The 21,939-nt window shown below is 43.0% G+C and overlaps 1 protein-coding gene across 2 annotated transcripts in view; it reads left to right on the forward strand.

Annotated features, from left to right (window-relative positions):
* Nucleotides 1-21,939, forward strand: part of LMBR1 (limb development membrane protein 1) — a 160,536-nt gene that overhangs the window by 14,051 nt on the left and 124,546 nt on the right. The window contains exons 2-4 of one of the 2 annotated variants that reach the window (XM_075587853.1): nucleotides 2,794-2,866; nucleotides 5,867-5,906; nucleotides 7,380-7,519. In XM_075587853.1, the coding sequence (XP_075443968.1) occupies nucleotides 2,794-2,866; nucleotides 5,867-5,906; nucleotides 7,380-7,519 (253 nt within the window). Of the gene's footprint in view, nucleotides 1-2,793; nucleotides 2,867-5,866; nucleotides 5,907-7,379; nucleotides 7,520-21,939 lie in introns of those variants that run through there. The other variant, XM_075587854.1, reaches the window with a different exon arrangement.

Below are 21,939 nucleotides of genomic sequence, written 5' to 3' on the forward strand. Positions count from 1 at the left end.
AAGGTGGGTTTGAGGTGCCGAGCCATATACTATGTCTCCATAGTCAATACAGGCATACCCCGGTTTAAGGAAACTCACTTTAAGTACACTCGCGTGTAAGGACATATCGCCCAATAGGCAAATGGCAGCTCGCGCATGCGCCTGTCTGCACGTCCTGAACAGCAATACCAGCTACCTACCTGTACCGAAGCATCGATAAGTGGGGAAAAGGTAGTGCTTCACTTTAAGTATATTTTCACTTTACATACATGTTCTGGACCCATTGCGTACGGTAATGCGGGGTATGCCTGTAATTGGCATTAGCATCTGCTGTGCGATACGCTTTCTGACCAGGAGACTTAGGGAGGATTTGTTCCTGAAAAGTACCCCTAGTTTGGCATAGGTCTTGGTTGTCAGGGTATCAATGTGCATTCCGAATGTTAAGTGCGAGTCAAACCATATGCCCAGGTATTTAAAACTAGTGACAGGGGTTAGGGTGGTGTTAGTGTTGGTTCTAATCAGGAGCTCAGTCGCTGGAAGCTTTAAAAATGTAGTCTTGGTCCCAAATACCGTTGTTAGTCTTGTCAGTATTTAAAAACAGTTTGTTGTGGGAAATCCAGTTTTCGAGTCTCACAAAGTCACAAAGTCAGACTGAAGTATGTGTTGAAGGTCAGAGAGGCTATGGCTGTGTGCATATAGGATTGTGTCATCTGCATACATGTGTATTGAGGCTTCCTTACAAGCTGTGGGAAGATCATTGATGAACACTGAGAAGAGTAGGGGCCCCAGAACAGAGCCTTGCGGGACACCACAGGTGATATCCACGGGGTTGGAGTTAGAGCCTGAGATGGACACATGTTGGGATCTACCTGATAGGTAGGACTGAAACCAGTTTAGAGCATGCTTCCCTATTCCAGGCCTCTGGAGTTTGTTAAGCAAGATAGCATGATCAATAGTATCAAAAGCCTTTGCAAAATCTAGGAATACTGCACCAGTGAGTTGTTCCATTCCACACTGGATTTCATTGCAAACTTTTAGCAGGCTAGTTACGGTGGAGTGTTTGGGGCGAAAGCCAGATTGGAATTGGCTAGGGAAATTCGTCTTGGTATAGTAATCGCTTAATTGGGAGTGGACACATTTTTCCATGACTTTGGATAGAATTGGGAGAAGTGAGATTGGCCTGTAGTTTGAGACAGTGTTACATGTTTACATGTATGTAAAGCGAAAATGTACTTGAAGTGAAGCACTACTTTTTCCACTTATCGATGCATGGACTGTACTGCAATCGTCCTATACGTGCATAACTGATATAAATAACGCATTTGTAACAGGCTCTATTGTCTCCCCGCTTGCGAACAGCTTCGGTACAGGTAGGGAGCCGGTATTGCTGTTCAGGACGTGCTGACAAGCGCATGTGCGAGCTGCCGTTTGCCTATTGGGCGATATGTACTTACTCGCGAGTGTACTTAAAGTGAGTGTCCTTAAACCAGGGTATGCCTGTAAATGATATAGGACTGCCTGTGGATAAGTATCTCACAGTGGGGTAAAAAAACACAATGGTACCACAGCCTCCACTCAAGTTAAATCGAAAATCAAAACTAGCCCAAATACAGGCTGTCCTATTTAGTGCAGCAAAATCCTCTGAAAAATAACTCTATCCAGAATCAAGGAGTTATAAGTCTTAAATGTAAAGAACGAAAATCAAACCAGCTGGTGTTGTAATCTGCAGGATGCAAAGGAAGAAGCAGCACAAGGCACAAACGGATTTTGAAAAATTCTAATTTATTGTAAGCCCATACACGACGTTTCGACCCTTAGGGTTTTTCTCATGTGAAATCTTGTGGCATGATGATCTGCAGGATGCCTGTTTCCCCCCCCCCCCCTCACTCCCCTTTTCTACCCTTACCTTATCTCCCTTTCCCAGTGTATCCCCCATTTCCCCCACCATATTTGTTGTGCTTTACGAGTTATGTATGTGTTATCCAGCTCCTGTTGGTGGGGATGCTTGCTTTATACTATATTCATTATACCAGTAAAATTACATTTTCTTGATAATTGTTGCTGCATTTATATTCTTGTTTGAGTGCTGGAACTCCCCCAGTGTTGTGTATCCCCGTTTTTACTGCTTCACAGTTAGGGAAAGTGTCCCTGTTCGCGGCCTTAAGGATGGTTCATTACTACTCTCAGAGTTCATATTGCGGCAGCATATGCCCTGAGGGGGCTCCACAGGGCACAGCTCCAAGGGACAGTAGGACCAACCCCATCGGAGGGTCCATTGCTGGCCCCACTACAAGTTACCACGAAGTGGCAGTGAGAGGGACACTGAGCACAGGTAATGAGAGAGCAGCACAAGGCCTGACCGAGGCACTAAAGGGATGAAGCACTACCATCCCTGGCCACCCAGAAGAGGGTTTTATTAGGTAACTAAGGTGATCAATCCTCAGCATCTCCCTAGCAGGTCGTGATAGAGGCACCTAGGGAAGACCAGATTCAGATAGTGACTGAGAGAATGTCAATATGTCAATACCAAAATACCTGTGTAAGACCATGTAATAATAAAGATACAGTTAAGAATGAGTAAAGTTCTTGGCGCCCATCACTTATATCACCGTCCAGCCTGCATAGAGCCTAGACCCTGAAGAAGGTAACGCGTCCCGAGTAGCAAACATTACAGACACCGATGTACACTCCCTTAGAGCTGCTGGGCATGGAGGATTACACTGAGGTCACATGGAGTTAGTTGGGATTGGATCACTGTCTGATTTAGGATTCTTTTCCACTTTGTTTTCTGAAACGGTTTCTTTTTTTTTTTAGATCTGTTTTCTTATGTTTGCCATTCTATACATCGTGTCATACTTCATCATCACAAGATATAAACGGAAAGCAGGTAAGCATAGTTACATGTATAGTTACTCTTCGCTTTGTGTGTGTGTGTGTGTGTGTGTGTGTGTGTGTGTGTTATATTTGGAATTGTCAAGTCAGTGTATACCAAGGGTGACCAACTCCAATCCTCAAGACTCCCCCCCCCCCCCGCCCTTCCCAACAGGTCAGGATTTAAGGATATCCCTGCTTCAGCACCCGTGCTGAATAAGGGATATCCTTAAAACCTGAGCTGTTGGGGAGGAGGGGGTCTTGAGGACTGGAGTTGAACACCCACAGTCTAATATAGGGGGGCGCAAACTTTTTTCCCTGCCCTCACCTCGGCTCTGGCGTCAACGTGACGTCACATGGCCTCGCCGCGTTGCCATGGCGACGCGTGTGGAGCCAAAGTAGGTAAAGATTTACAGAGGCCCTTCAGCTCTCCCGGCACTTCATTTAAGTGCCTTCAGGAAGTGTGCGGGGCCCCTGTAAACCACGCCCCCCCCCCCGCAGGCTGTCTCGCGCCCCCCCAGTTTGTGCACTGCTGGTTTAATACATGTGCCTTCTCATCTAATTCTAAAGTTATTTTGTTGCTGAGGTTTTCAATGATATTTTCTTTCCAGATCTACAGTAGTTGGAACGTTTGTTCTCCCAATTGTGACAGCAGAGTGTTCTCTAGAACTAGTATAAAGTCCTTGCCTCGTGTAGATCATTCACAAATATGTCTCCCACGCAGCCACATAGAGCAGTCTCATTCTCCTGGCTCCGACGTCCGAGCTCTCTTTCCTGCGATTAGCGCTGTTCCCAGTAATCCAGCACAGTACTCCTTTTCTATTTATTTATTTTTACACCGTAGTTTTAGATAATTACAAGCATCAAGGCCCCAAAAAAGGCATTAATTGGAAGCAAAATTGTTGGCATAACATAACTGGGAAGGAGAAAACAAAACCTCGCATTTAAAAACATCTCAATTTAAGGTCATATAACCGGTGACAGTCTCTCTCGAGCTGCCTCCAGTCACCGCTCCCACGGCTGAGGGTGTCTGCAACTTTTGGATTAGACAACAGGGTCTGCTCGGTCTGTGCACTGTTACTATAGGGGTGGAGTACATTCTCTCGAATTGCCTACCAGCTATGTCAGGTCGGTTTTACTGTATCACCTCTTTTTTATTAATTTGTAACATTTTCAAATGTTAATACTTTCTCTTAATTGGCCGTTTTTCCTGTTTATAATTTACTCATTAAAGCAAATCTAATAATGAAACAAAGCGTCTTATAAGATTTTTCAGCTTACACTCTATAATTTCTTCCTCGGGAAACCAACAGTCTCATTCTTAGGTCACTATTGGATCTTGTAGATTTGGGTACGTCAACCAACGTACTTTCCAAAGCTGAGGCAGAATTTATCATCAACAGGAACCCGGTCATTCCCATATTCCCCCATCTCCCAAAAATCCATAAGACATTGGTCGATCCACCTGGTCGACCAATAGTCTCTAACATTGGATCTTTGGGAGATGGTCTTTCACGTTATGTAGCTCACTCCTCCTCACCTTTTTAACTTGGGAGGTCTTTTCACTTTGCTGCAAGAACAGGACCGACTATGGTTCTTTCCCCTCATACAGAGGTAAAATGAAGGGTTCACAGTGTAGTGTAGGACCTGCATTTATTTGGTTATACCTTGACGTTGGTATGCAGGCTTACGACGCTTTGGCCAAAGGGTTTAACTAAATAACCAAGTAATTATTATTATTGAAGTATTTAAACTTTATACTTATTACCATATATGTTTTGTCAATTGGATGTAGCATTGGGCACCCCTGTCCTTTGTTGTATACATTTGCCACGCTCAGTAGCACTCTTTTTTGACATAAATATATATTCATGATGTGGTGGGTGTAGCAGTTTGAGCTAGCTGGGAATGTGTGGTAAATTAATAATAATAATAAATTGTAATCCTTTAATTGTACCACATTACAGAAATCAAACAAAAACCTGGAGCCTACGAATGTGGCTACTACTTGCTGTGCTTATTTTCTTCCTTGCAGTGCACCCCACAGTATGCAAAAGGCAGGCATTCTTCTTTCCTTGTGAAGCCACATTTGGGATCAATTTGTGAAAGGCGCAACCCAAGCCTGCACATTGTTTCCAATTTACATAGGATTGAAGCAGGGGGTCTCCGGAGCTGTACCTCATTAATTCCACTTTATACTTGCCTCGGAAGTATGTGCCGGTAGCTGCTGTGTCTCAGCAAGTTGGGCTTTAAAGTTTAAATCTCCTGCGTCACATGGGCCAATAGGAAGCTGCACCGATGTCCCGGCTTATTATTGGTTCACAGGGCGCGTTCTCTTTCAGCAGCGGCCGTTACGTGATCCCTGGCAGCCGAGGAGAGCGACTACCGGCACCTAATTCGCAGATAAGTATCTCCGGAAGCAGGGGGTCTCCGGAGCTGAAATAAACTGGGTTCAGCTCCGGAGACCCCCCCTGCTTCAATACTATATTATAAAAACTAGCAAACAAATGTGCAGGCTTGGATTGCTGCTTCAATATGAGGTGCACTTTACTTTCTTTACTTTTCTTTAATTTTTTAAGCTCTTGTCCCAGGAAGGCAGTCCAGTCCAATGGAGATGTACTTTGCTTGTCCTTTTTCATATTAATCAGCTTCTTCTAATATACCATAACATGACATAATTAACTTGAATAGTGGATACCGTTGTTTGAAAGCCTCTCTTTATCCTGCTGCTGTACATTTATTTGACTTTATCCTCTTGTGAAATCCCTTAGGATAGTTCTTTTAAAGTCAGACTTGGATATTACCCTTTTGCGTTGACGTTCATTCAGTAGAATCACCACAAGGCGTTATTAAATCCTACGGAAACGATGATATTCTGCGCTTTGACACAATATGTTGTTATCAGTGTGAGCAAGGAAGTCTGTAACACCTGTTTCTTTTATATACTAGGAACTTATAAAGAAAGGTGACTTAAAAAAACAAAATGCAATAACAAAGAAACTAACGTATCTTGCAGATGAACAAGAGGATGAAGATGCTACTGTCAATCGCATTTCGTATGTATATATATTTGTTTTTTTTTTATGTCTCTAATAAGTGTAGGATGTGTGATATGGGATTACACAATATGCATTGTTCTGGCATTTGCTTTATCACAACTTTTGTGACCTTACAGTTTATCCTTATTGTTGCACCATTAAAACTATGGGTCTGTGTCACCTGTGAAGGTTTCTATACAAACCTGTTCAGTTTTTGAAGTGTATTGGCTCCGGTTTGTTTGCAATGTAAGTAAGTAATGCCAACACAGAGTTTCATATATCCGTAACTTTACTTTCATTCTGATTCTAAGGAGTATCACCGATGCAAATCGCAAAGACGGTGTGGACCAGGAGTGGCTAACTCCAGTCCTAAAGGACATATTGGATGGTCTCTGGCATTTATTTGTCTAAATGCTTCTTGCATTCTGTATTGCCAACTCGCATGTGAAAGACTATTACGCCTAAACATTTTAAAACAATAAAACATGCATGGCAAAGTCGTCCAGCGCAGCGCATGCACAGGCCCACCCATTCTATACAACTCCTCCCTTTTCTAGGCTCTCTAAGATATTGAATGTATTATTTTTTTGCTCAGAGCAATCTTTGTTCCATCTTCACTCTAGGTGGGTTTTGAGTAATGTTTTGCATGTGTAAAGTTGGACAATATCATCATTTAAAAAAAAATAAAAAATGATTTTATAGCAAAAAAAGCAACACGAACATAAATGATAAATAGGGAGTTACTCTCCAAACGCCGACAGCTGCTTCTGGTCATTGATGGTCATTCACTTGAAGCGATTGGCTGATTAAATATCATTACCAGCTGTCATTTTTTGTTGTTGTAAATAATGGATTCTGATTGAAAATGAATACACGTATTTTTTTCCTGAATTCGGGATGCTAATACTAATGCACGGAAAAAAACTGAAGGGGCTTTTTTTTGTGTGTTTTTGTTTGTGGTTTGAGCAGTTAATGACGTCAACCACTCCTGCCCTCACTTTATTCCAGTATGCGTTATCTTCTAAATTGCCTGCTACGGATGAAGGTGTAAGAGTTATGGTAGAGAGTGACCTCTGCTGGTAAACATCGGAGCTGCAGTTGATCATTTCCTCATGTAACTTGTACCTTCATTTGCTAGCTGGGAATTTAATACTGTAGTGCAAGTTTACAGTAAACGTGTTCAGGACTGCCTGGTCCTTCACATTTTCACTTCTATGTATGTAGTTTAGGATTTCAGGCCTAATGAGGCCAGGAAACAATAATTTGTTCTCCAGCATAAAACAAAAACGGCTAGATAATTTGCCAAATTATGCATATGATCACAGGGAAGATAACGACAAAAAAATCCATGTAATTTGAATGAACAAGCATAATTTTGTCAATCACAGGATGTATCATTTTTGCGCTGTTATGCCATTTCATGACTAACGGTTTAGCTTTTGCTGTAGATTGTTCTTGTAGTAAGACCCTTGCGTGTGTTTGATTTTGCAGGCTTTTCCTGAGTACCTTCACTCTCGCGGTGTCTGCTGGGGCCGTGCTGCTTCTTCCCTTCTCCATAATCAGCAACGAGATTCTCCTGTCCTTCCCCAAAAGCTACTACATCCAGTGGTTAAATGGCTCTCTTATTCATGGTCAGTACTTGGACAGTAATGTTTTAATCGTATGTTTTTAGTATTAATTTTTAACATCGTAATGTTACTGTGTGAGACCCTGTAATGGGCACACTTTATTCTGTTTTTAAATAAATGGTATGTAGCTGGGCTCTTCAACTACTTCAGGGGTGGGCAACTCAAGTCCTCAAGAGCCACCAACAAGTCAGGTTTTAAGGATATCCCTGCTTCAGCACAGGTAGCTCAGTCTTTGAGACACTGATTGAACCACCTGTGCTGAAGCAGGGATATCTTGGCCTGTTGGTGACCCTTGAGGACTGCGTTGCCCACCCCTAAGCTAGTTACCCAAATGGGCCGTACCAGAACCACAAGCTGGTTGTAATGTCATTTTAGATACACTTAAAGACTTGGAAACGATTATATTTGCACATCTTGCAAGCATTTATATCATCTGTAATATATATGTATATACAGTTGTGTGAAAAAGGAAGTACACCCTCTTTGAATTCTATGGTTTTACATATCAGGACATAATAACAATCATCTGTTCCTTAGCAGGTCTTAAAATTAGGTAAATACAACCTCAGATGAACAACACATGCCATATTATAACGTGTCATGATTTATGTAACAAAAATAAAGCCTAAAGTGAGAAGCCATGTGTGAAAAACTAAGTACACCTTATGATTCAATAGCTTGTAGAACCACCTTTATGCACAGCTTCTTAAGGTCCAGCCACAGCATTTCAATGGGGTTGAGGTCTGGACTTTGACTGGGCCATTGCAACACCTTAATTCTTTTCTTTTTCAGCCATTCTGTTGTAGATTTGCTGGTGTGCTTGGGATCATTGTCCTGTTGCATGACCCAATTTCGGCCAAGCTTTAGCTGTCAGACAGATGGCCTCACATTTGACTCTAGAATACTTTGGTATACAGAGGAGTTTATGATCGACTCAATGACTGCAAAGTTCCCAGGTCCTGTGGCTGCAAAACAAGCCCAAATCATCACCCCTCCACCACCGTGCTTGACAGTTAGTATGAGGTGTTTGTGCTGATATGCTGTGTTTGGTTTTCGCCAAACGTGGCGCTGTGCATTATGGCCAAACATCTCCACTTTGGTCTCGTCTGTCCAAAGGACATTGTTCCAGAAGTCTTGTGGTTTGTTCAGATGCAACTTTGCAAACCTAAGCCGTGCTGCCATGTTCTTTTTCGAGAGAAGAGGCTTTCTCCTGGGAACCCTTCCAAACAAACCATAATTGTTCAGTCTTTTTCTAATTGTACTGTCATGAATGTTAACATCCAGGCTATATATGTATTTATGACTTTATTTATATAGCACCATTAATGTACCTAGCGCTACACAGCAGTAATATACGTGACAATCATATAAATAACAAATAATATAAATAACACAAAGGGAGAAATGCTTCAGACATAAAAGTAACATTTAGGAAAAGGAGTCCCTGCTCCGAAGAGCTTACAATCTAATTTGTCAGTACGAAGAACGTACAGAGACAGTAGGAGGGCGTTCTAGTAAGTGCGTCTGCAAGGGGCCAAGGTTTACGTATGTTAATTATCAGCCACGGAGCTACTCGTATGCTTCCTTAAACAGTTGTGTTTTGAGGTGGGTTTTAAATGTGGATAGAGAGGGTGCTAGTCGGACATTGAGGGGATGGGCATTCCAGGGGTGTTGGGCAGTTGGTGAGAAGGGTTTAAGGCGGGAGAGGGCTTTAGATACAAAAGGGGTAGAGAGAAGAAATCATTGAGCAGAACGCAAGAGTCTGGATGGTGTATAGCGAGAAATTAGGGTTGATATGCAAGGAGGGGCAGAAGAGTGTAAAGCTTTAAATGCGAGGAGGAGAATTGAGTGTGTGGAATGGGATTTCATAGGAAACCAGGAGAGTGATTTCAGCAGGGGAGACGCTGAGTCTGATTCGGAAATAGTAGAGGGATTCTGGCAGCAGCATTTAGGATAGATTGTAGGGGAGACAGATGAGAGGCAGGAAGGCCAGACAGCAGGAGGTTACAGTAAGCGAGACGGGAGAGAATGAGGGTCTGTCAGAGTTTTAGCAGTCAAGCAACAGAGTAAAAGGCGTATCTTGGTAATATTGCGGTGGAAAAAACGACCGTATTTTGCTACCTTATGAAAGTGAAAAGAGAATGTGAGAGAGGAGTCGAGTGTGACCCCTAGGCAGCGTGCTTGGGCTACTGGGTGAATAATAGTACTTCCAACAATAATGTGGAAGGCGGTAGTAGGGCCAGATTTGGGAGGAAGTATGTGTAGCTCTGTATTTGCCATGTTAAGTTTAAGTCGGCAGAGGGCCATCCAGGATGATATAGCCAAGAATCATTCAGAAACTTTATGGACAAATAGAGGCATAAACCTCAAGAAACCGATGCTCCGTCAATAGCAATAAAAAACCATATACAGACAGTCCTCGGTTATCCGACACAATGCGTTACTCAAAATGGCGTTGGATAGCGAAACGTATTAAAGCGAAACACATTTTACCATAGGAAAACTGTTTAAAAGAAAGGTTCCGTTCCTGAAGGCATTTAATGCTAAAATACACAAAATATTTTATGCAGGCAATAAGATACGCAGCATACACATAAATATGAAGTGTATATACTGTATTATATATATAATATAACATAATATAATATATTATATAGTATAATATTATATTATGTAATATATATTATATACACATAAACAACTTTGCAAAGCGTTGTAAGAGCGTTGGATAAGCCGTTTTGGCGTTGTAAAAATGAACATAGGTATGCATTGCATAGCGTTGGATAAGCCATTCGTTGTAAAGCGAAGCGTTGTAAAATGAGGACTGCCTGTAATGACATATAGTAAATCTTCTTAGCTTTCGTCGGTATATAACAGCATGAAAAACGGGCTAGATGAAGGGCTATATTAACCCATATAAGTAGTTTCAAGTCTGCGTGTATCAATGGACTCATCCAGGGTGGGGGGCTAGTAAGCAATAGATAGGACCGGAATATCACTGAGACCGCCGCAAGGCGTATCCACACAGTAGACTCTAAGCCCAAATTAGATCCCTCTCAACACCCTGTGTCCCACACTAAACGGATCAGCTGGCAGGTACTCACGAAATGTTCTCCATGTCTGCCAAGGGTTGCTGATGGCTGAGAAAAGCCCCACTCCAACGCTGTAATGGCGTGCTTTAATAAAGTACTTTTGCAAGGTTGAAACGCGTCAGAGTTCCTGGCTCCATGTATGTCTATTTTTTGGATGAATAAATAACTTATTTTTATTTGCGCTTGGTTCCTTCTTCTCAGCGGTGAGCAGTGACCGCCTTCTTCACAGTATTTTTTCTATTGATTCAGAAACTTTAGTCTGTACAGCAGGGGTAGAAAAGTAAATTTCTGTGTCATCAGCATAGAGGTGATATTTGAACCCAAGAGATGTGATCAGGTCACCTAGCGAGAGTGTGTAAAGAGAAAAGAGAAGGGGCTCCAGGACAGAACCCACAGAGAGATAGATAGAGGAGGAGGTGTTGGCCAAAGAGACACAAAGTACGATGGGAAAGGTAAGAGGAGATCCATGATAGAGCTTTGTTACGAATTCCAAGAGTATGGAGAATGTGAAGGAGAAGAGGGTGGTCCACAGTAGCAAATGCTGCAGAGAGGTCGAGTAATATGAGCAGAGTGTAATGACCTCTGTCTTTGGCAGCATGGAGGTCATTAGTTATTTTAGTTAGGGCTGTTTCAGTGGAGTGAGCTGTGCGGAAGCCAGATTGTAGAGGGTCTAGGAGAAAATAGGCGTTGAGAAAATGGAGCAAGCAATAGAATAAAAGATGTTCAAGGAGTTTAGAGGCAAAAGGCAGGAGGGAGACAGGTCGATAGTTAGAAAGACAGGCTGAAGCTTGCTTTTTTTTGAGTAATGTTATAACTGTTGCATGTTTTGAAGGAAGAGGGAAAGATACCAGAGTAGAGGGAGGAGTTAAAAATGTGTGTGAGCATAGGGATTATAGTAGGAGCAAGAGGTTTTAGGAGATGGGAGGGAATGGGGTCAAGAGAGCAGGTGGTAGAGGGAGAAGAGATCAGCAATGGCACATCCTCTTCCGTGACAGTGGATAAAGCATTAGGGAATGCAGGAGGAGAGTTAGGAAGAGGTGAATGATGAGAGGAGGATACAGAGGGGATGGCCTGATGTATGGATTCCACCTTTTCCTTGAAATAGTCAGCAGAGGGTGGTCTGTGTAGGGAGTCAAAGACAGAGAAGAGTCGCGTGAATTAGACTTGTGTGTGTTGATTAGTAAAGAAAAGTAGGTTTTGTTTAGCTTGAGAGAGGGTAGAGTTGAAACAGGATAGCATAAATTTGTAGTGAAGGAAGTTGGCGAGAATGTGAGATTTCCTCCAGAGGCATTGAGAGGAACGAGTGCAGGAACGCAGCATGCGCGTGTGGGAATTTAGCCAGGGTCTGGGGGTTCAAAGGGCGAGAACGGCAGAGAGAAAACAGGGCAAATAGATCAAAAGAGGAGGATAGGGCACAGTTGTAGTTCCTGACCAGGTTGTCCGGGTCTGGAGCAGAGGGAGGAGCGTAAAGTGGAATCAAAAGCTAGTAGATTAATAGAGCGCAGGTCTCTGCAGAGGCAAGGGGTAAATGGAGGGGGAGAAGGGGGAAGTGAGAGAGAGAAAATTAGATGAGGTGATGGTAAGAGAGAGGAAAAGGGGAAATTAAGAAATCCAAGAGAGAAAAGTTTTTAGTGAAAACCAGATCTAGGTAGTGGCCATCCTTGTTGGTGCTGGCTGCAGTCCACTGTTGAAGGCCAAAAGAAGAGGTTAGAGAGAGAAAGCGGGAAGCCCAAGGGAGAGAGGGGTGTTCAGTATGGCAATTGAAGTTCCCAAGGAGAAGAACAGGGGAGCCTGAGGAGAGAAAGTGAGAGAGAAAGACAGAAGGGGGATGAGTAGAGGTAAGTTGGCGATAGATGACCGTCCCGTGGACAGGGAGAGGAATAAAAAGCTGGATAGTGTGAGCCTCAAAGGAGGGAAAAGCAAGAGAGGGAGGAATAGGAAGGGTACGGTAGATAGAGAGCAGGAGCCCCACGCCTCCACCCTTGCCATCAGGGCGCGGAGTGTGGGAGAAAGAAAGGCCACCATAAGAGAGGGCAGCTTCCAGAGCAGAGTCAGACTGAGAGAGCCAGGTCTCAGTTTTATAGTAAAGCGGAGCAGAGGGTGAGAGAGAAAGAAGTCATGCACAGAGAGGAACTTGTTAAAAAGGGAGCGAGCATTTCAAAGGGCACAGGAGAATGGGAGAGAGGAGGGATGGTGACAGGGGAAGGATATTGGGTTTGATACCAGAAGGAATTGAAGTTGTATGTGGAAGTTGAGGATGAAAGCATACAGAAATAAGGCAGGGAGTCATTGAGAGATGAATTTAGTAATGGAGAAAATGTGGATTAGTGTATCGTTTCCTCCAGTCACATTTTGCCGTTAAGAAGTACCTTTGCTGGTCGTCTTCCAAGGTTGAGGTTTAAATGGGAGGGAGCACAGCATGGTGGCAGCACAGCTTGTCCCTGATTTTCTTACTGCAAAAAAAAAAAATGACATTAACATTGCCATAGTTGACGATTAACTCTTAAAGAAAGGAAGTAGAGGGACACTCCGCTGAAGGTAATACTACAGTATGTGATCTTCTCTTTTGTCATGCTATCTTTCTGTTTCATTCCATGTTCTATATGTTCTAGTTATATAGGCGCACTAAACGTACACACGTCTACGTCTGTTTTGACTTTGAACATGTAGATAACTTTTTAACACTCACTTTATTGTATTTTTCTATTTGATTTCTATGCATCCTCTGTGTAGTTATTCACCCACTTAAAATGTTTTTAAGAGTGGGGCATGGCCAGCAGCCAAGCACGATGGCTGCATAGTCTTGCAGCTCCAGCAGGACCCCCCTAATCTGGGCCCAAGAACCCCTGCTAAAGGGGTCAAACAGGCTACCTGCATGGTACCCACACGGAGGTCACTTGCCGTCTTGGAAGTGGACTGAGGTGTTCAGCAGCAGAGGGAGCTGTGTGGCTGGTGATGCATTGGGCTGCGCCCACGGGGCCTGGTCGGTGGTTGGCCTTGAGAGGTGACTTGCGGGAGCAGAGGAGATGGAGCGAGTCGTCGGTGATGCCCAGGCAGGTGGAAGGGAAGAGTGGGTCCCCATGATGGTCGCTCAGGCAGAGAGCGTGGCACAGATTGGCAGAGCTGCATCTACCCCCCTTCCACCCTTAACCCCCCCCCCAACACAGGCCTGTAACCAGCGTATGAAGCAAAGGCAGGCTCATAGTGACCTTCCCAGGCTGCTGAAGATCGTGAATGACACAGCCTAGCCATACTAGCAGAGCTACTACACAGCATCACTGCTCATGCTCTTGCTGTTCTCCTTTCTCCCCCATCTTTAAGATTTTCTTTTCAGTAATTGAAGCCCTTAAAGGTGTTTTTTTTTTCCCTAGCCACAAAAGCCATCCGCACAGGCCCACTGTTCAGACATGGTGCCCTTAGGGAACCCCTTAAACAGTTGCCTCTATTAACCATGAGAGATGAAGTAGCACACAATGACTGACTGGGTAGTCACGGGGTCCTAACAGTCCAGAGGACTACTTATCAGCAAAGATCTGGTCATATGACTAATTCATTTGCAGATCCTCCCTCACAGGCACCCCTCCATCATCATGCCACACAAAAATAGAAAAAGTGCTCACTCAGCAGTGTCCCCCTGTATAAGAAGTTAAGCCAGGTCCTGTTGGAGAGAAGCGGCAGCTCTCCTCCGCTAATGCAAGCCCAGCCATGTGAGAGCATGGACTCAAAGGGTAAGACCACTGCTCCCCAAGAATTTCAGCAGCCATGCTCTAAAGAAGACAAAATTCCAAGAAGAATTCCTTACTGTCTTTAGTGCAGTTGCTTTGGAGAATAAAACAAAAAAAAATAATTCTCACTCAGAGGGAAGCTAGGTGAAGCTGGCTGACTTCAGGGCGCAACGTGGCACAAGAGGACATAGAAAATCGCTCTCTGAGGAAACACGTGAATTTGGAGTGTCACCCAGTCAATTTCTGCTGAGCTGCTCAACACTTACCACAAGAAACTGTTCTATCACATTCTACCGGAAGCGGATCTGATGATGTTGATAATGGACCAAGCCCATTGCTACCTAGAAGCTCTACAGAGCCACTGCGAGACAGAAAAGCCTGCATGCATTATTTCAAAATGAAGGAGGGCTTGCTAAGGAACACAGAAAAGATAACTTTTGAGTGGTCTGATCTCCAGATTTTCCCTGATGTCTCTCACCGATTACCCATCTTAGGTGCACGGAATTTTGCTGGAAAACATCGGTATTGCTGGAGAACAGTGTACGATACAGATGGGGTTTACCATTCTGCCTCATGGTTACCCACAATGGTACCCAAACTTCACTGAGGGCCCTAGAGGAGACGTTCCTGTGGGCGCTGGGTTTTCGGGGCTCACCACCTACCATCACGACAACAACCCCTCTGGAGAAGAGGCCTCTTGAACCATCCTGGTCCAAGGCCACATGACCTAATAGGAGCCTGAAATATCTGCTGGGCTCGACTAAAGGTGGCGTCCCACAGAAAAACTGCTGCACCCATATCCTTGAAGACATTAAGTCTGCTGACTAACCGATTATTTGCGAATGTTCATTTATTTGTATATTTTACCTTTTGGTCTGGAGAGATCTGCTGTTTGTTCTCCCTGTTATCAAAAATGCTGAAAACAAGTATTCAGAGGTAATGTAAGGACTCAAAAGATCTTATCAGCATTCTGAGGGGTCCCAATCTTTGATTCTTAATATAAATCTTTGTGAGTCTCTTAATCACAGTGCAAATAGCGATTTGTATATTGGTAAACACGCTTGCCTGGAGCCCTTAATAAGGGCATTACTCGCTGTGAACACCAGTGGCAAAGAGCCATGACGTTTCCATATTGTCCATGAAGTGTCTGTGAATTGACTGTATAACCTCTGCTCATTTAATGGACCCATGTATTGTTATCAGAACTCTGTGCTCAGGACATACTTGAAAACGAGAGGTAACTCTCAATGTATTGCTTCCTAGTAAAACATTTTATAAATAAATATTCATTTTTCTTTTGATTTATTCTCATCTGTGTATGGTATAAAAAAAGCATTACTTTCAATGACACAACTGTGTAGTGATTAGAGATGCTTTTCATGGGGATCCTCGTTGTACAAAAAAACCACACTGGCAAGAGCAACATAGAAAAACGTGGGATTGTCGTCAGCTCACTACCAAAAAAAGCAAGTCGTGGACTCCAGATTTTTTTTTTTTAAATATATTTTTACCCATAATAAAATGAAGGTTCACCAGATCCTCCTACGCGTTTCACGCTCACAGGCGCTTTATCAAGGAGTGACAAACACATCGTCAACAGATCGTATAGTCGCTTGACTATATCATGCATAATTACGTTAAATACGTTTATTCATCATGGAGGCTCTGTTTATTTTATGTATCCAGGTAACCTACATAATACACCTACACCTCCATGTTGATTTTTTAATTGTATTTTAAAGAAAAGGATCTAACATAATCACTGTAAACCCGCAATTAAAATCCTCAAGATGCATATTTAATATTTTGAGAACAGCGAGTGATTCTGGATAATTCACCCAGAGAACTTTGATTTAATCTTCTGCCCTCTAATATACCATTAGTTATAAAATGGACAAATGGACTCACGAGTAGAAATATATGTATTCAAGCAATCCCAATAATTGAACTGATCGTAAATTTCATGTCCCGCCCTTCTGTCCAAAAGATGTTAAAGAATCAGAACAGATCTATAATAAGTATCATTTTCAAATTTGAATGATTCTACATAATTAGGATGAAGGGAGAGATTTTTATACCCCTATAACTTGTCTCTCATATGGACAAGCCTATTACGAAAGTATATTACAAAAAGAATCTCTATGTAATTTTGCTATAGAATCACTTCGCCCCTATCCATCAACAAACAAACATTTTAATTGTTTCATTGGTTGAACTTATGTTCATAAAGCACTTTTTTTCACATTATAAAAGATACTAATACCTATAGATGATGATAAATCACCAAACTATACATTATTCTCAATGTATACAGTATATGAATATTTACACAATCATAATTGCATTCATCATACGTAATGAAAGTCGTTACACACAATATCATAAAAAGTGACTGGTCCCAGTCCTTGTTTAGACCTAGTGGAATACGAGTTTGCAACATGTACCTACAGTAGGCCTCTGCGATCCAGATAGTTAATTCTATCTCTGTCTTTTATAGGCATTGGAATATATCCAATACCGATGAATGAAAAGTTATTTATCCTTCTATGTTTACATGTGTTAAAATGTACAGATACTGGATAGTGCATACCAAGTCTAATCAGCCGAACATGTTCCATAATCCTAATTTTTAAGCATCTAGTGGTGCGGCCTACATAACATTTGTCATGACCGCATGTAAGTACATAAACTACAAAATTAGCGTTGCAATTAATAAAAGTCTTCACGTATTTTCTGTGAAAGGAAACATTTAGATGGTTCCATAAGTGGATATATTTTGCAATGGCCACATCTGTGTGATCCCTTTTAATTGAGGGAACCTCCTCTTTGCACTAGTTCAGCCGAGATGGATATTGTTTTTTTTCTAGCTTTTCAAAATACGAACTTGGGACCTGATTGAACAAAAGGTTTTCAAATGGAATCAGATTTTATCTGATTGGCTTGTGTACTAAACTGTGTACTAAACCGTGGAGTTTGATAAGTATCATTTGACGTTAGTTTTATTAGTTTGTCGAGGGATTTAGCCCCGTTATTTAGGCATTCTAGAAAAAGTATGACTCTGTGCCTCATTTATGCCTCATTTAGTACTCTTATGCCATACCCACATTTAAGAAAACGTATGATGGCGCAAAAAGCGTCCCCATGGCAGTGCTCCTGGTTTAAAAAAATTGTGTGTGTAAAAAGTGGATGGGATCTGTTTTTTCAATGTTTACTGTACCTATGCACTTCCACTAGGTCAATGCATTTTGGCATTGGCTTCCTTCTCTCCCCTTTTTTTTAAAATTTTTAAATAGGCTTTTTTCCCCCCCCCTTGTTCTGTCACACACAAGTGATTCCTCAAAGCTTTTGGGAAAGGAATCATTTCAGTCATTTTGAAGGTACTTTTTTTATTTTTATATAATACAAAATAGACCTCAATGTAATTTCCCTCAATGAAAAAATGGACTACAAACCCCCTTTCCCCAAATAACTTTACTGTCTATAAAAACCGTGGGAGTGACATAATGTTTTTACAGGAGACCCATTTCTGTAGAAAAGCTAACTTAAGTTTATCAAGCCATGCCTTCCTGCTAATCTTTTCTCCTCCTTATTACAAGAAAAAAAAAATAGGGGTCTTGATTGTGGTTAATAGGAACGTCTCCTTCTCCCCTGAGGTAATTAAATCCGATTTTAAAGAGGGAAGGTACATCTGTGTGAAGGGTCAAATTCTTGGAGTGTCCTACACACTGATAAACAGCTCTGCTTTGCACATTAACCAATCTTCTTTTTTTGAGGCCCTCTAATATAGAGTAACTGAATTAAGCAAAGGATTCTTGATCTTAGGGGGAGATTTCAACTTGTCTATAAACTCATTTTTAGGTTCTTTTCATACCACACACTCTGTCAAAAGAACACTCTAGGTATGACCTGAAAAGTCTCTCCCTCATTGACCGTTGCAGACACTTATTTCCATCATCCAGAGATTAGATCTTTTTTTTCTCCTCTCCTCCTGCTCCTCATTCCACATAAATGAGAATTGACCACGCCCCAAAGAACATTTCCATTAGCCAAGTCCTTTCGAATAGACCTAATCATAGCTAGAGACTCAATGATGACATTCTACTGTCCCCTGCCTCTTTCTCTGGCGTGCAGCTGTAAGGATCGGGGAGTCACGCCACCCTCGGCGTTCTCCCTGTTTACCTCCTGCCGCTGCCGGGGCTTCCATTTCCCTCGCTCCCACCGTCGGTCCTGCCCCCTCCGGTGACTGCCCGGCGTGCGCGTCCCGCTCGGACTTGATGACTCCAACTCCGCCCACACCGCTCCGTCTGCGGGGCGTAACGGACAAGCGTAGCGCGCGACCAGCACGCACAGGAGACGTGCCAGCTGCAATCCTCCTAGGCGCCCTCCAACACTCAACAGAGCAGCCAATGAGGGTCACCAATGCTAATACCTCCACACTATCTTACACTTCATTGGCTGTCCTTCCCTTTATATGCTCAGCTGTGCCACTGGCACATTGGCTGAGCATAAGCCTATGTTTCGTAGTGTTCACTGCTGCTTGCCTCCGAAGTCTTGTCTTGTTTCTAGCTCTCCGTTCCTGACCCCGGCTTTCTATTGGACTCCACTCTTCTCTACTCCTGACCCCGGCTACCCTCGATGAACCGCACCTCTCCAACCCTGAGTTCGGCAACGTACCACGACTACTCTCTACTCTCCAATTCAGACCACGGCTTATAGTACCTGCAACACTCCGCTACTCTCCAACCCCGACCTTGGCAAGTATCACGACTATCCGTACCTCCCCAATTCCGACGCGGCTAACTTGCCAATCCTACTTTCCAGGCGCGCCCTCGCGGCTGTGGGTGGCATTTATATCTATCCCCACCTCGGCCTCGCGATCCCGCCTTGTCTGTGGTGAGCACTGCATTACAGCAGCAAGGCATAGTGGACTAATCTGAAATAACTGTGTCCCCAGATATCTCCAGCGTGACTCTCTGGAAGGCGCACAAAGCTCTTTTTGGAGGCAAAATAATGAATTTCTCCTCACGCTTTTAAATGGAAAGGATAAAAGTAGTTTTCATTCTCTCGCTGAAAAATAGCCTTGGCGGGACAGCATAAATCTGACCCTACATCCTCAGAGCTATTGCGGCAGCTATCCCTAGTAAGGGAGAAACGTAATCTCATCCTCATAAATCGCATTGAGCAATCACTGAAATGGACCAAGCAGCTATTCTTTGACAAACAATAATAAAGCTGATATATTACTTGCCAATAGATTAAGGAATATTCAGACTAGAAATAACATTCCTTCAATGAAACGTAATTCCGGAGCCCTCAATTACGTTCCGAATGAAATAACCAAGACTTTCAAGGACTTTTACCCTAAACTATATAACTTGAGTAATAATCGCCCCCCTAGCCATGAATATTTGTCTAAAATGTATGAGTACTTAACCCAGTGTTCGTTAGGGTTGCCCTTTATCCCCCCCCCCTCTAATTTTCACTTATCAAACCTTTAGTGGCTATGATAAGAAAACACTCTGACACCACAGGCACAACCATTAATGACAAGGAATACAAACAGTCTCTATACGTGGATGACATCTTATTACATATCTCGCTATCCAATCTAATGTCTGAACTCTCCAATTACAAAATGAACCCCTCCAGGACCAATATCCTGAGCTTCAACATACCACCTCACTCAATCAAATTCCTCAAGCTGAATTTCCCTTTTAATTCGCAAAAGTCCTTAATTGGGCTCTGTGAGGATTGGACTGTGGTCCCGCCCCCGTGACGTGCCCCGCACAAATATCACGTGCAAGTGCCGCGCCGCACCTACCAGGATCGGGCTTCGGCCCCGCCTCCTCGACGCGGGCCGGGACGTCACGGTGGACGTTCCTAGCACTGATAGGACTACACGTCGGCGCTGCACTAACAGGCACGCAATGGGTTAATACCATCAGCTACTCCACACCTGCGATACACCTCGCCCCTGCCTATCAGTGGACAGGGACAAAAGGGGTGGAAGTGCGCAAGTAAGCTAACTCTAGGATACCCTCTTTCCAGGAATTTATCCATGAGAATTTGAGCCCGATCCTCGAAGTCCTGTTCCCCACTACAGTTACGTTTGATCCTGATAAATTGGCCTCTGGGTATATTAGCAATCCATGATTTCTTGTGATTGCTATTCGCCATTAGCAAATTATTAGCATCAGTTTCTATTAGTTTGATAATTTGCTAATGGCGAATAGCAATCACAAGAAATCATGATTGCTAATTCTCATTGATAAATTCCTGGAAAGAGGGTATCCTAGAGTTAGCTTATGTAAAGATCTTGATGTAGTTAGACAGATGGATAGACATACTATGCTAATCCCTAAGAGCAAGGAATGTTTGAATGACCAGAGCAATTTGATAGAGGTACCTTTCATCACCACCACCTTTAATTCAGTTAATAAGAGAATAGAAAGAATTGTCCAAAAGCACTGGGCCATTTTGTGTAATAACCCAGTCCTAAGTGATCGTCTTCCAGAGACTCCGAAATTCATCTACAGGAGGGCAAAAAATGTATTGATTGGAAGCTGCTGGGTATTTAATCATGTGTACCCCCTCAGCTTTTTGTAATCCCTGATGAAGTAACTGTGTGTTACGAAACTTGTTGGATTGTTGGATTGTTCATCTATCTGACCATACTGTTTGTCAAGTATATTCTTGGCCTGTGCCTCCCGGTCCCCTGCTTCACTGCCTGTCGGTACAGGTGTTTACTATTGCTACCCTGCCTGCCCTGTGTGTTGTTCGCCGATGCACTCTCTCCCCCACTCCATGTGAGAAGGAGAGTGTCGTGATGTCATCAGAAGGCGCACCACGGGTCTGAGCGACGTGCTGTTGGAGCTGCATTGCTGTAGGACTGACGGAGGCTTCTGAGCCCCATAACGGGACTTTTACACGGGACTCTTCACCGGTCCCCAACATTTGGTTACCCTGACTAAAGGTCTCACGGAAGCTGCTGCCTTGGATGTGGTCTGCTGGTATCCAGTGCCTTGCGTCCGTTCCAGTGGAGAGCTGTGATCATTTTTTCTGTGTGGTAACCCCACTAACCCACTGCTTGATATTCATTATTGATGTACGCAGAACCTTTAATCTATCAGTGGACAGCCTGTCTAATGACTCATTGCTCACAGCCTTGTGCTGCTCTCTCATTGGCTATCTGATCCTTATATGCTCAGCCTTGCCTCAAGCAAATTGGCTGAGCATAAACTTTGTTTATGTTGTGTAGTGCTTAAATACTTTATTGTATAATGCACACAATTGTCCATTATTTCTAACGCGATCCGCTAATAACACTATGTGATTCTTTGGACCCCAAGCACAGCGTTATAAGGGGGTTGAGCTGTATAATGAATGATTGGAAACCATTATTACCCATTAATGTTATAAAGTTATTATTTTTACCACAGAGATTAACAATGATATTAAACAGATACACGCAACAAAAATATGTTTATATCCGCAGATGCATCTCATCATTAGTGATTCATTATTAAGTTTTATCTGATTATAAATCCTGATAAAGCACTACCGACCGTCTTACCTAATTTCTTTTACCATTTTAACTTCGTATATA

The sequence above is a fragment of the Ascaphus truei genome, chromosome 2 (genome assembly GCF_040206685.1).
Source record: "Ascaphus truei isolate aAscTru1 chromosome 2, aAscTru1.hap1, whole genome shotgun sequence".
In the NCBI taxonomy this organism is placed as follows: domain Eukaryota; kingdom Metazoa; phylum Chordata; class Amphibia; order Anura; family Ascaphidae; genus Ascaphus; species Ascaphus truei.